The sequence below is a fragment of the Diadema antillarum genome, unplaced genomic scaffold (genome assembly GCF_040938485.1).
Source record: "Diadema antillarum isolate AM-2024a unplaced genomic scaffold, OU_Dant_1.0 seq00000152_RagTag, whole genome shotgun sequence".
Lineage (NCBI taxonomy): Eukaryota > Metazoa > Echinodermata > Echinoidea > Diadematoida > Diadematidae > Diadema > Diadema antillarum.
The window spans coordinates 369531-384662 of NW_027271225.1; the positions used below are offsets into that span (position 1 = coordinate 369531).

A 15132-nucleotide genomic window follows, 5' to 3' on the forward strand; every position below is an offset into this window, starting at 1 on the left:
TAAGCTGACACATGAGTAAAGAGTACATTACGATGTACATTGTATATGCTTGCCATCAGTCAAAAGCCACGAGTTCAGTTCATGGTCATTATGTTCAAAATTTGTAAAAGATATGTATCACTCTATATGAAAGTGTTGCACTCAGATTTCTGTTAACTGTCACCCATGGCTTGCAAATTGACATGCCAACCATGTGAATCAATATATTTTACACATTTTGATGGATCAGCAAAAGAATCTTCTTGCACAGGCAATGCAAAAAGAGAGAAATCAGGGTACAAAGAAATGACTTGTTTTGAGTTGTTACATCCATGAGGTGCTGCTGCTGTTCAGAGAAAATAAAATGGAGGAAGTTGGAAACATCAATATGAGCAAGGTGCATTCCACTTCCTACTGCATCTTGCCTCACTCCAAAGCCTTGTACACATATTGCTTTCTATTTGTTGGTGTTGTGATTATTACTCATTAGCTACACAAACCTAAAACTGTGGTACTGTATATACAGTGTAACTGTACATTGCAGCACTACGACAGAAGTAACACAAAATAGGAAAGCATCACCTAAAATCCCTATTACTGTGGTATTCATGTAAATGTACAATGGTTGATATGCTACTGCCATGAAAGTACCAGAGACACCATACCAGGTCCTGTAGTGGAACACAGATGAATACCATTATATATATGATGACTGGCGGGGGAGGGAACATACCGAATGTTCCACCCGAAGGGTTTGAAATGCTATTGAGGGAGGTTATACGTCCCGAGACGAAGTCGAGGGACTTATAGCCTCCTGAAATAGCATTTCAAACCCTGAGGGTGGAACGTTTGTTACATGTTCCCGATAACAAAAGTCATCATCTGTTATATTATATGGGTTAGTCAAATACGTCAACGTCTGCAACCACCAGCACAACGCACTCGATTGCTCGCGCAGAGCCAAATTCACTGTGCGTGCATGGTCCTGGGCCTTCTGTCATTTGTTACGTGAAAATGTTTTCCCATGGGAGAACATTACAAAAATGTTCTGCCCATGGGCAAACATAACAAATGTGCCTCCATCATGTGACTGTGTTTAGCCATCACTAACCGGTATTTGACTAACCCATTTAATATTGTTTTTTTGTTTACATGTATTTTGTGTGGATGTTTGTTATTGGTAAAGATAGATGTGAATTGACAAGATGCTGACAAATTTGGTACAGCATTGCACATCTTTTGAGCAGTTTCTGAGTGTAGTGTGCGTTTCCAGTTCAGGCATGCAGGGTGTGTTGTAATTACTGATATGAGGTCCATCTTGGTGTTGCTGTGTTACTGATGGTTGCGATTTGTATTGATATTGGTGGCCTGTTCATTTTCTCTAGATGGGGTGTATGTACCAGTCTAGGACTGGGAAAACATGTTTCAAAGTTCGATTATGTATGCACTCAAAATATGCTTTAAAAACCTGGTCACAAAATGCAGTTAAATTTTTATCCACGCTAAAATATCATTCACTCTGCTTCTTTGAAAGTGAAAAGTAAATGAAAAATAAATGTACATGTAACCTGGTACATGTACATTCAGTCACTGTGGTTCTATATTGAGAAACTATCTGCATTATGTTGATTAAGTTGTACATGTTTGTACCATAATCATGTCGCATTCAAAAATGTTACACTCACAAACTGCATATCGTCGCTTGGGTGACAAGACCTTGTATCTGCAATTTTTGTGAAAATGACTTTTTTGGATTAATGGTCAAATAATGGGTTAAGTGATGTCCTGTCAAAATCCCAACTGTCTTTACTCCAAAAATAAAGCCACCACGGCATGTCAAAGGAAAGGCTATCACATTCGCTACAGTGCTTTGGCCACCATGTTTTTTGGCTCTCCTGAATATTTGACATTTTGTAGATACAAGGTCTTGTCGCCCCAGCGACGATACATCACATGACATACACTGTATTTCACACAGAAGGCAGATTCAAAGTTGTTATAAGAAATTACAATGATCTAAGGTAGAGATCAATATGTGAAGGCCTGTAATGCAGTATACAGTATATCTCATAAATTCATCAAGGACCAAGAATGAGAGTGATAGTGTGTGGTATGCTGATGTAGAAAATGCATTCCTAAACCCTGTATCATACACAACAGAACAAGGACTCGTGCACACAAGACTGATATGGTTGTGATGCCTAATTGTTATTAAAAGTCTGTAATTAAGAATATCAAAAAGAGACACATTGGAGGAACTCTGTATCTTGCACTTATTTTTTTTTTTCTTTTATTGGTAGAATTTTAACGATAAAATACATCATAAGTATATCCACATACGAAAATGAAATCAAAATATATGTGGGTTGAGAGAATACAGCAATATTAACAGAAACACATCAAGAAACTTTTCTTGTTGTTTTTCAATGAATTGAAAGACAACTCATTGAAAAATGAATTTTTAAAGTTTCATTGATGCCATCTGGATGAGAAGACTACAGTTTGTACAAGATTTTGTGACATTTTGCATGGACGATGATGTAAAGAAATATTTTTAAAAGAATTAACTTGATCTACTATATGAATTTCATTCCCATAAAAGAATTTTTCTTTTTAAAATAAGGATTTATACAAGCCTTGGAGGGTGAGTGTCCAGAGGATCTGTTTACAAAATGACATCAGAAGGAATAAATACATTTCCAGTTTAGTCTTCTTCCCAGAAGTCATCTGTTGGAGTCATACAGATCACACAAATTGATTCACTTTTATTGGCAGTCACTGTGCTCAAAGTATTATATCTCTTACAATTATGTATTGCAATAACATAGGAAGATAAGAATTCACCTCTTCAAAGCAGCACCTCTTTGATCTCGAGCTAACAGGGTTTCCATAAACCTGGACTGTTTACATAACCAGCAAGATTGGAAAGGGATTCCCGGGCACTGTGAAAATGGACTACATGCATCTAACGGCAAAGGCAAATTATTAATCTTTCAGCCTGAAATAAAATGTTCCTAATGTTTACACATTACAACATGCTCCTTTTCAATGGGGGAAAGGTACATTAGTATGGTACACAGATATAGACATTAAAGGGGATGGGGATTCATTTAAGAGTACATTGTACATTATATATCTATTGTTGTGTGAAAATTATTTGCTTCAGAATGGTCTCATATTCAAGTAATGTGCAGTTTAATGCCCCGTCACTGTACAGGCATGCTAACCTAGAAACATTATACTGCACATTACTTGAATATGAGACCATTCTGAAGCAAACAATTTTCACACAACAATAGATATGTTATATATATAATGTACTCTTAAATGAATCCCACAAGGATTGGAACAATCATCCCCCAGCATTCCCACTGATTCCCACTGATCAGTTACTAGCCAGATGTGTTTACAACAAATTTTTCCATAATGTTTTAAAACCATCTGATCAGATTACAACTACATGTAGTTGCTCTATTACAATACAATATTTTTTTAATAAATGATAAATAAATCTCTTACTCTCACCATCTTGCATACTCACGCTGAGAAGTGGTTCTTTCAAACACTGACACTGACCACATGAATCACTAGCATATCCTAATTTTATATTCTTGTGCTAATCATACAATTTTATATACATTAAGAGTTTCATCACAAAGTGCAACAAGCGCCAAATCCCTGAGTTACCAGTACTCTAACTACACCACAGCTCTTGAGTAACCAAAAAAAAAAAAAAATTCAGTGCAAAGTCAATGGAATTGTGCTACGTATGTTCAATGAGATTTGCTATACGTCCTTTGTCAATACAAAAAGTGCATATCGTATCTTTAAAAGCTAACAAACTGTAGGATATAAGTGGTTTTATCAACCAAACTGCAACTGCCTGGCCTAGCATGGCTGCCTACAACAGGCCCAGTGCAATGGCAAGTTAGGGTTACTTCAAGGATACCCAATTTGTATGGGGCCCAGAGCAAGTACACACATTTCAAACACTGAAAGACAAACTGACTGATAGCACCAAACCGAAACGCCCTGATCGAAGGTTTGACAAATGCTAGTCCAGTTGGACTAGGAGCTATTCTTGCACAGAACAACATGAAGTTGTCGCTTACGCTTGTCGAGTGCTCAGTGATGTTGAATTGTACTGTAGTCAGACTGAACGTGAAGCCCTTGCGGTTGTCTGGGTGTGCAAACATTTCAACATATATCTGCGTGGCGCACCATCATTCGACATCATCACAGACCACAAGCCCCTGGTCACCATTTGGGCGAAGCCATGACCTCCATTGTGCATTGAAAGATGGGGTTTAGGCTTGCAAACCTACAAGTTCATGATCAAGTATCGTCCAGGCTGTGAGAACTCCGCCGACTACATCTCTTGACACCCAGTCACACAACTCCGAAAGTTGCTATCACAGGATGTCACTTAGCAGTAGGCCTTTGTCCATTCATAGCTAACCTCCACACCAAAACGTCGCTGGGGTGACAAGACCTTGTATCTGCAATTTTGGTGAAAATGACTTTTTTTAATTAATGGTCAAATAATGGGATAAGTGATGTCCTGTCCAAATCCCAAGTGTCTTACTTCAAAAATGAAGCCACCACAGCTTATCAAAGGAAAGGCTATCCCATTCGCTTAGTGCTTTGGCCGCCATGTTTTTTGGCTCTCCTGAACATTTGACAATTTGCAGATACGAGGTCTTGTCGCCCCAGCGACGAAAAGCGATGTCGCTGAGATGTTGCACGAGCAAGAATCTAGCAAAGATCACACACTCGATCATGAAAGCAATCGATCTCGTACAGATGGCCAGATTGCACGAAATCACAAACATCAACGATCCCAATGTCGATACTCACGAGCTCCAGGAGTACAAAAACAAGAAAGATAGACTGACATTCTACACAGCTGGTGTATTGCTGCGTGGTACCCTGATCGTCATACCAGCAAATTTACGTGATCGCGTGGTAGCACTCGCACATGAAGGGTACCAAGGCATGTCCCATACCAAAGCCCTACTGCGGTCCAAAGTATGGTTTCCAGCCTTGGGAGAAAATCGGCACAGACTTAATGAGTCTGGAAGGAAGAGACTACATGGTGACGGTATGTTACCACTCTAACTTCTGGGAGGGATACAAACTTCACAAAACTACTACGACAGTGGTCATGAACAAGCTTAGGAGCCATTTTGTGAGATAATTATGGTCTTCCAGAATGCCATAGTGAGTAACAATGGTCCACCATTTGCGTCCAGGGAATTTGATGCACTTGTGAAGGAACTGGGAATCAAGTGCTACACGATATTGCCCTATATCAGCAAGGTGAATGGGAAAGCAGAGGCAGCCATGAAAGCAGCTAAGAAAGTTGCTGAAGAGATATTATTCATCAGGGGGAAATGAAAGCCTCACTCTCCTGGATTTGAGAAATACATCAAGTCAAGGTGTGGACTCTAGCCCAGCTCAATGATTTCCTGGATGAAGATGTTACATCAAAACATAAAAACAGAAACAACTTTGTGTTCTGTATAAAGTTTAAACAAATTAACAAGATAGCATCGCATTTTATATTGCTTTTCAGCGTATGTATGGGTATGGTGAGTATTCTATAAACAAAATACTACATGCATAGTTTGGGTGTTTTCGACATATCAAAAATATGCTGCATTTGTTCATTTATGATAAAATTTCAATATAATGAATGAAAACTGCCTTTCCTGAGGATTTCTATGTAACAGGCGTCCACTGTCTCATAATAGCTACTTTACTAATAATTTCACCTGAGTCTATGATGTAATATTCACAATACAAAGTTGTACTCAATGTAAGAGATGGCATCACTGCACAAACTTGGAATGCATAGAAATGACAGGTATGAAAGAAATGCAGGTTTGTCATTATAAGCTACATCCACTAGCAGAGGATAATATGAAATCTTTGAACATCTTATTTGATTGTGAAAAACATTGCCAACTATCATGCTTTGGCCTCTAGCCAGCACATATATGAAAGGCAGTTGATATCAATACTGGCAGAGGAAGATAAAGGTGATATAATCTCAACGTTGTGGCATGCGTGACGATGTGGTTGTTGACTACCTTGATTCGCTTGCCTGGAGCAAGGTCCCCAATCTGCTGCACAGCCCTAGCACTGAGGTAGCCTTGTTGGATCCGTGAGCAGCTGATGCATTGTGGGTAGAATTTGTACTCTAGTTGCTTTGGACGTAAGATCTTGACCACAGCTTGTAATTTCCCTCTTCTTTTTGATAACTGAAAATTGGATGAGAAATAAACAACTTGTCTTGTTAATGGATCTCATTATTAGACTACCGCTAAAGGGCAAGTCCACGATAACACGCGCGTTACGTATGGGACATTCAGAGACTTTTATGACCTGAAAAATAGTGTTAATGGCCTTTGATCATATTGAACTTTGTCATGGTGATTGATATCCAGGAGAAGTATAATCATGCAAAAAAATGGAGAAAAATGACCTTCACAATTATATCCTAGAAGAAAAAATATGTGCCGTTACGTATGGGACCAGAAAAATTTTGTTTTTTTGAACATTTTTTTCAACCTCAAAAGTCTCTAAAAGTATTTCATTCTACACCTTGTAACTCACTGTGATGAAAGTCACAACACTCAAGATTATCACAGGTAAGTTTCGTGTCATTAGGCAAAAAGCTCTAAATACAGGTTCTAATTAAAGACAGACATGACATGTTACGTATGGGACAGTTACGTATGGGACAGTTTGTCCCCCATTCATTTAGTGTGTGAAGAACCATGTTTATGGGTATTTTGCATAATTATTGAAGTAAAATCAGTTGAAACTACTCAAATACTGATCCAGATTGTCAAGGAAACAATATATCCCAAATATTCACCATCCTAATCATATTCAATCATATTTTTATATTTTTATGACCAACCTGAGTATGCATGCCCTTTGTCCCCCATTCGTTTAGTGTGTGGAGAGACATGTTTTTGGGTATTTTGCAAAATAATTTTGCAAAATACCCATCCAAACAAATTTTTGCATAATTATTGAAATGGAATCAGTTGAAATTACTCAAATACTGATCCAGATTGACAAGGGAACAATATTTATTCCCCAAATATTAACCATCATAATCATATTTAATCATATTCTATATTTTTATGACCAACCTCAGTATGTATGCCCTATTTTTATCAGGATAGTTACTACTGAAAAAATGAATAGTTTAAAGTGTTTACTTCCATTGATGAAGGACAGTTTGCCATTTCGTTTCAATAAAAAACAACTTGACACAAGAAATATTAATTTTTATAAATAAGCAACACCTGCTGCGTGGAACCCCAGTGATCGAGTAGATATATGATGTCTGTCTAGCAGTCAGGTCATTGATTCGAGTCACACCTCAGTATACCCATGAATTTTGTCGTGGCTATTATTGAAAACTGAATAAGGACAATTTGTGTATAAAAAACTTGCAATAAAAAAAAATCATTTTACTTTATATTTTTTTAAATATATATCACAACCATTTCAAATTGGATCTCCATCACTAAACTTTGAATTCCTCTAGTCTTAGGATTGTATGCTCTTTAGTAATTCATATAATTGGTTTCCAATCATCTCATTAAATGTTGAAAACTGAATCCCCATTTCTACAAAAAACTATACCATCCCTTTAATGCTGATTTTTCATTGTGTATTTTGCCATTTTCCCCTCCCCCTTTCTGAAAATTGTTCAGTCAAGTACACAATGTACATGTATTGTTTAATAAAGTGTCTATAACTCAAAAAGTAGCTACAATGTTGGGATGCTTTCTTCAGGATGATTGACCGTTTGTGTACTGAGAGACCTTCCCAGCTAGCTACATGCATTCAAATGCAATATGTATGAGGATGTCCCATACGTAACATTATTTCAATGCCTAATAAAAAATATTTCTTTTACTGTTTTTCTATGGTATTTAATTTCTCTAAACAATAAATTAGAACTTTCCAAAAGGGCATTAATATAACCTTAGCAATTTCAGAAAAAACCTAAAAAAATGACCTCAATTTGTTACGTATGGGACATCTCATGATAGGACACGAGCTAATTTGCATAATCATTTGCATAATCCCTAAATTTTCATACCAAGTTAAACTATTTGATGAATTTCTTATGTCCACATATTAATCAAATATCACTTGCTTTCCTTTGAATTAATATGAATTTTTATAAATGTCCCATATGTAACGCTGTGTTTCACATTTATGCAAATGAAGCCCTTGAAATTTGCATAAATTCACGTAATATAATTTTTTCCTCCATGGAAATCAAAACTTCAACTCATAAGCTTCAAAATGATACCAAACACGTCAATATTGAGCAAAGATGAAATTTTGCCTCCTTAGGGGACCTTATCTTGGACTTGCCCTAAAAGCAAAAACCTATCAAACAAACTATGAATAGGTATAAATAAAGCATGCAATCTCCAGGGTATTTTGCGGATAGCAAGTGCTGGGATGGGGCATGAAGAAAAATGGCTAGCTTGATGAACATTCAGTAGGCCGTAAATGGACTGCTGTAAAGGGAATAGGGCTACACCAACTCTGAGATGAATGCACTTTGTTAGGAGCTCAAACAACCAGATCTTTCCAACATGTTACATGTAGTTTGCCTCTGCTATCCCATGAACACAGGACTACACAAGTACTCAGTTGGAGATGAAGACATGAAAGAATCTAGGAGCAACATTATTTAAGCAAGAGTAAGGGTGTTAGGATCATTAGAAAAAAGCAGCAATGCTCCAAATCTCATCAGCATCACCCCTGTGTATTAAAAATTGAAATGCAACCACACCCACAGAGGTAGAGATGCAAGGCTGAACTACATAATGCATCTAGGACCTTCCCTGCCCCCTCCTTGTTATGTTTTGTTTTGTTTTTATCATTTATCATTTTGGTCGGGGGGGGGGGGGGGGGGGCAGCAATGGGTGAGAAACGAAAGAGAAGACCTCCAAGTTCGTAGTGATGCGCCTATCGGGAGGACTGAAACTTTGTAAACACACAACTCCAAAAGAGTGGGTGGAGGATTTGACAGCAATTTTTGAAATATCAGACTGTGCTCCCTACAAATACAAGATGGGACCTGCATCTTTTATACAAATATAAGTGATGATGAATTTGTATGTTTCTGAACTGACACTAAAATGAGCTTGTGACAATGTCTATGTACCTTCTTTACTTTGCCATATCAATACACTACATGGATAGAACATACAGGAATGTTGTGCTAGCTTGTGTCAATACACTGTATGTCACCACTGTACATTGTGGTAATGTAGACCACTTTCCAATTTATCCTCAGGTTTCTTCCCAGGTCACGTTGTAGACCTAATTAATAGGTTTTGGGGGCTTTATTTTTTGTTGTTGCAAATACCAGTAATGTCTTAAAACATGCGCAACATTTGAAAGAAAACAGTCAAAAAATTTCAGCATAAGATATTCCTCTAAAAAAATAAGACTTGTAAAGAAAAATGTGGAAGGGGCTTTTTTTTAGCCCAGCTATTGAAGGGTAACTACTGTAAATACTAACTGCTAAAGGAGGTTGGTGGTCTGCAATGAACATCTTGGTGGTCCATCGTTTCCCACAGGTGTGGCATCCATATTGGCTACCGATGGCTGCTAGTTGAGCCTTCTTCCCAAAGCTGGCATAGTGCTTACTGGCTGGAATACCTTGACGTGCAAAAGCTCCTGCAATAATAAACAAAATTCAACAAAACATTCAAAAACTTTCAAACAACACAAAATATTCAAAATATGGACATTTTTCCCTACAACAAAATGACATCTCCCTAAGACAATTCAATAACTGATTTCATTGCATATCCAAGCACTACCATACTACATACTACAGTGTACTCATGTTACAGTGAACATGGTTATAACGAAATTCCGGTTACAATGAAATAAGTATTAAAGCCGCAACATTATTGGCTCTTTGTTTTTTAATGCTTTGTTCTGTTTAAATTTTCTTTTTTGATGTAACAAAAGAAAAAATGCAAGTCCTGAGGACTTTCTTATAATGGGAGTCTGCTGTATATTGACTTGGTTCCAGCTTTTCTGAAACAGTACTTACCATTACCAATAATTACTTTTGTTCCGTGTTTGAAAACCAATTTGGGGCTTGCATGCCCTGGAAACCACTTGAATAATAGTGTAAACCCTATACATGTAAGTGTCAGTGTCTCTAGTGATGATCTGATCCACTGTGCATTGTTACCAGGCTGAGAAATGGCAAATACTTTAAGGATGCGTAGACCCGCTTCAGCGAACTCGTGGAAATGGGTCTAAGAGTAAGTGCTAAAGAGGAGTCAATAGCATACGTGTAGTGTCTGTAGGAAACTTGCGCCGTCCTTTCACGTATGCATTTGACTACACCAGTGGGTCTACGTGCCTTTAAATCTATTGACAAATGAATAACATCCAGATATTACTTTTGATAAATTGTTTATAAATCTTCTTACAAAGATTGATTCAACTTTATATTTCCCTGCTAGATGAAGATGTGATTTGTACCTGGTTGCAAAACTGTACTGGGAAGAACCTGGTAGAAATGGCCTTTAAAAAGTTTAAACAGTGCTGCAGAACCCAGACCATAGCAGGCAATATCAGCTAAACTCACATCAAGGGTGATATCATCTCTGTAGTCTGCAGAAAGGAAAAACAATAAATTTTATGATGGAGACGACTTGAAGATTTTATTTGCAGAAAATATTCTTGATACTGGAATGAATATATGAAACAGAACGATGAAGTAAATCAAGCAAAATAAAGTTGTCTAGTATGCAAAAAAACAAAACAAAACAAAAACTACATATAAATGGCCTCAAAAACAGACATGGACAAAATATAATGCCTCTAGCAATATCAGTACTGGGTGATAAAAATGAACAGGGGTCAGGATTTGGGCATAAGCCCATTTTTATGACCGTCTTGTCATTAAATTGTGATAGAATGACCTCATGTGTTCAGCCCACATTGGCAATGGATACTTTTGTACTCAGACAATGATTATGACATTAATAATCATGTTGATAACAAAATTTAAAAAATTTGATGAAAGTGCATTTACAAGTCATGTTTTACAGTAAGCTAGTGTATGAAAGTATCCAGATGGTGGGTCAACATACAATCTCAAAAAGAGATTGACGCAAACTCATTTTACCATGATGGAATTTGGAGTAGCTGCCAAGGACGGTGCAGGAAGCCAAGATGCCTGAAACAGCCACTGAACAGAGTCCAAGACCGGGAGCAAAGACATGGGAGGCAGTTAGAGAGAGGGGCTTGAATACACCAACCTACAAGTATAATAGACAAGAGTGATACTGTCAAAATGAATCTGACATTGGTGCGAGTGTAGACTTCAATGAAATATTAATAGTCTGTTGCAGTGCTGTATACATAACTTTGAGGTTAAAAAAAGAGCACTGGGTAAGTATGGCTCCCAACTGTAGGACACCCACATACCAGATATCACATATGATAAAGTATGTTAGTGAATAAGTTTAGCTGTCAGGTTTTTTTTTTTCTTTCTTTAAATCCTTTATGGATAACCACTAGAGAGCTGCTAACTTGGGGAAACCAACAGATGTATTTTCAACTTATCTGTGAAGGTTCAGAGAAATATTATTACACTTATATTAATTTGCAATTGTTAAGCACGCACATTTTATATTGATGCAAAAGTGACTACCACAACACCATGCAGAAAAGATAAATGCACTAGAAAGCTGAGAATCTTCCTTGGAGTTGAAACTTATGAAACATTATTGGTCAGTTTGACTACTATACTACATTTTACTATAGTTTATTACCTGAAGAACGCCAAGGCAAAGAGGAAAGACCATACATCCCATGCCCCAGCTCAGCACTGTGCCATATATCTCTCCTCTACTACCTTGGTAAATATTGGAACACCAGTCTTGTAAGATGGCCCTGATACAGTGTACCACTTGACTACTGTGAGACCGATGTCGGAGGCAGGATTCTCCAGCTTCTGCATGATGCCTGGTCCACGTCATTGTGCTAAAAACCAGAAAAATAAAGTTATCACATGAAGACAAATCACTCAAGTTCCAAATCCCTTCTATGATACAGTATACCATGGTGATTGAGCTCCTTACTAGAAGTCCTTATCTTCTGTCATACTACTCTCATACCATTTAAATGCTCTTTTCATAATAAGTAAGATTCCGCAGTACATTTTACTAGAAATCTCATTTATTTCGGCTCCAAATCTATGATCAAAACTAACGCTAGAGATCTCACTAGTTGGGGCCTATAAAAAAAACTTCTGGGTCCATCAGTCAAGAGGGGAAAATCATTGGTCAAGAGATGGTTTTTCTCATTTCATTAGGATGTATCATCATGCAGAGCGTAAGTATCTACCACTACAAGTACAAAATGTAATCAAGTACAGAAGGTTCCAGTTCAATAGTTTTTAGAAGAGCAGCGTCCTGAAAAGTAGCAACAGCAGCGGTAGTCAGAAAGTGTCAGTTCAGGGGGTGCGTGGAATGGACTTAGACCGTCTACCATCAGAACATCATCAGATAATGAAGAGAAACATAAATTGTCGCAACTTTGCACGGTGATTTTTTGTTACACACACATGTCCACTATCCATGATGAAAAGAAGAAAAAATTTTATCTGCTTTTTTTTTTCAAAAATCGAGTTTTAATCAACCGATGCAGAGCGCCCATCAAAACACGCGTACTATACTATTACTAGTTTTAGTGGGCTGCGCACACTCACAGGAGTCACAGTAGCTAACACAGTCAGTAACTTGTTAATGTTAGTGTTCTCTCATACCACCCTGGCCCTGCACTGCATTGAATATACCACACACTGCACTACACTACGTCTATTCAAGGAGGTACTAGTACCTCCTTGGTCTATTCAAACCAAGGAGGTACTAGGCGAGCTGCGACCAGCCCGAACGCCGAACGCGAAGCCTGTGTACAAGGAGCGCCCCGGGGTTACACTACAACGTCTAAATAGAGTTCTAACTCGGCCGGTAACTGTTACACTACAGTGTATAGTAGTGGCAGTGCGTAATCTTCGATATCAAATCGAGGGGAACTCGAAAGAAGAAGACGATCAGACGAGGAAGTAAGGCAATACTTACCCCCTACCATCTACATCTACTGCTGGCGCAATGTTCGGAGATGATGGCGGATCAATGAGCTACATTCATAGATAATATCACTATCAGGAACATCTTTTGAAGTTGCCAGCTTCCGTGGCGTCGTCTGCACTCCACTACGCAGCGTTGCCAGGTCCCAACAGAGTAAAATCACCAAAAGGCTTGCAAAAAATCACCAAAAGCCATCAAAAATCACCAAATTTGGAAGAGCGTAGGTAAGGCTTTAATTTCAAGACAAAATTGTATCAATAAACCTTTATCAAACACTGCGCGAGTCTCGGTGCAATTTTCGGCGCGCCGTAGTCACACACACTAAGTGCAAAATGTGTACGATGTGTATGGACATATGACTATGAGTGTTTGTGTGTGTCGCTGTGACAAAAAAGGGGCACATGTTATGTTTCTGCAGGAAATAAGGGGAAAACTTTGGGCAAAATGCATTTTCCTTTTCAATTAGTGTGATTATTTTTCATCGGTCTAAAAATCACCAAAAAGTTACCAAAAATCACCAAATTTTGATTTGGTTACCAGGCTAAAATTTTGTCACCAAACAACTTCAAAAATCACCAAATTTCACCCTTTTTGGTTCCCGAAATCACCATCTGGCAACACTGCCACTACGGTGTAGGTCAAACAGGTAGGCGTTTGTAAACATTTTGTGTATGTAGCGGCAAAGTCCTCGACGTACGTACTTCTCTCGCTCGTGCACGCACAAAGGGCAACCGGCCGCGCCGGTCTCTAGCACTACGCTGGTTGACGTGGTACGGCAGCTGCTCATGCTCGGTCGGCCGCGATAGTCGACGAGATATTTTGTAAACAAATTTCAAATCTGGAGCACACGCGCATGCGCGGCATATACAGTAGTTGCTTGTTGGGATGGGGGTGATGATGAGTGATGAGATAATCCTATCTCTACGGATATAATCCCCCTGTATATGTGTAATCCCTGAAACACAACCGTAGAGTGTAATTGTATGCCATTGATTTGATTGTATTTCATGACTTCAAAAAACAAACAAACAAAAAAATTTTGTGTGAGTAAAAATATATAATCATAGTAGGGCCTATATTAGCTATAAATAGGCCTGTAGGTTTACATATCAATTGTGTAAGCCTATTACTTACTTTATTTTTACTTTTCCGGAACGATGGTGTAGGTCACGGTCTGTTTTGACCGAAAGATCGGTCTGTATCTGTCCGTCGGGGAATGTTCCGCGGAGACTGCGTCTGGCTTCACGGATCCCCTCCGTATACAGACCGAAGTCAATGATTGCGGCTCCTGTGTGGAGCAGTAGCGCACAGATCAAACGTTACGATAAAACAAATTTCAGACAGCTTTTTTACATTCAAATAAGTTTGACATGACATGACACATTATGCAGCAATATTTGGGATAAATTTCTAACATTGTGCAATCGAAATACTCACATAAACTCGGTTATAACGCAGAAATTTTATCGATATCGCAATATCGCCGTTCGCGAGCAGTACATCGCCGTTCGCGAGCAGTAAGTCGCCATTTTGAATCTGTAAGCCAATCACATGCGAGGTACGTGTTTTAGTAAAACAAACACGTAGAAACTACCTCGCATGTGATTGGCTAATAGATTCATAGTGTATGTTTCTGTAGTTTGAATGTGACGACGCGACAGGCTGTGTTTTACGTTGGAAATTCTACTAAAATGTTGGATTATTCATTAATCTGGTGAGTTTTATGTATTCTTAAAAAGCTAATTTCACCATACAAGCTTAAATTTGCCAACCTAGTGCCGTGAATTAGACGCAATCGAGAAGGGTGAGGTACCTCACCCAATTTTCCATAGAGACAGTGGTTAAGAACATCCACACAGCAATGGGTACTGCAACCTTCCGTCTGTCTACGGAGGACAGCGTTAATGGCAAAATGTGAAAGAGTCCTCCGGACAGACGGATCTTTCTGTCTAGGTCTGTTAATCGATCAGGATTGTATCCT

At 38.3% G+C, this 15132-nt stretch overlaps 1 protein-coding gene across 1 annotated transcript; it reads right to left on the reverse strand.

Annotated features, from left to right (window-relative positions):
• Positions 1-5963: 5963 nt before the first annotated feature.
• LOC139727786 (uncharacterized) lies at positions 5964-12038 on the reverse strand. Its single transcript, XM_071638760.1, has 5 exons — positions 11832-12038; positions 11183-11315; positions 10534-10665; positions 9551-9708; positions 5964-6242 (listed from the first exon to the last, which is right to left on the reverse strand). The coding sequence occupies exons 1-5, from the start codon at positions 12036-12038 to the stop codon at positions 5964-5966; spliced, it is 909 nt and encodes a 302-aa protein (XP_071494861.1).
• Between the last annotated feature and the right edge of the window lie 3094 nt (positions 12039-15132).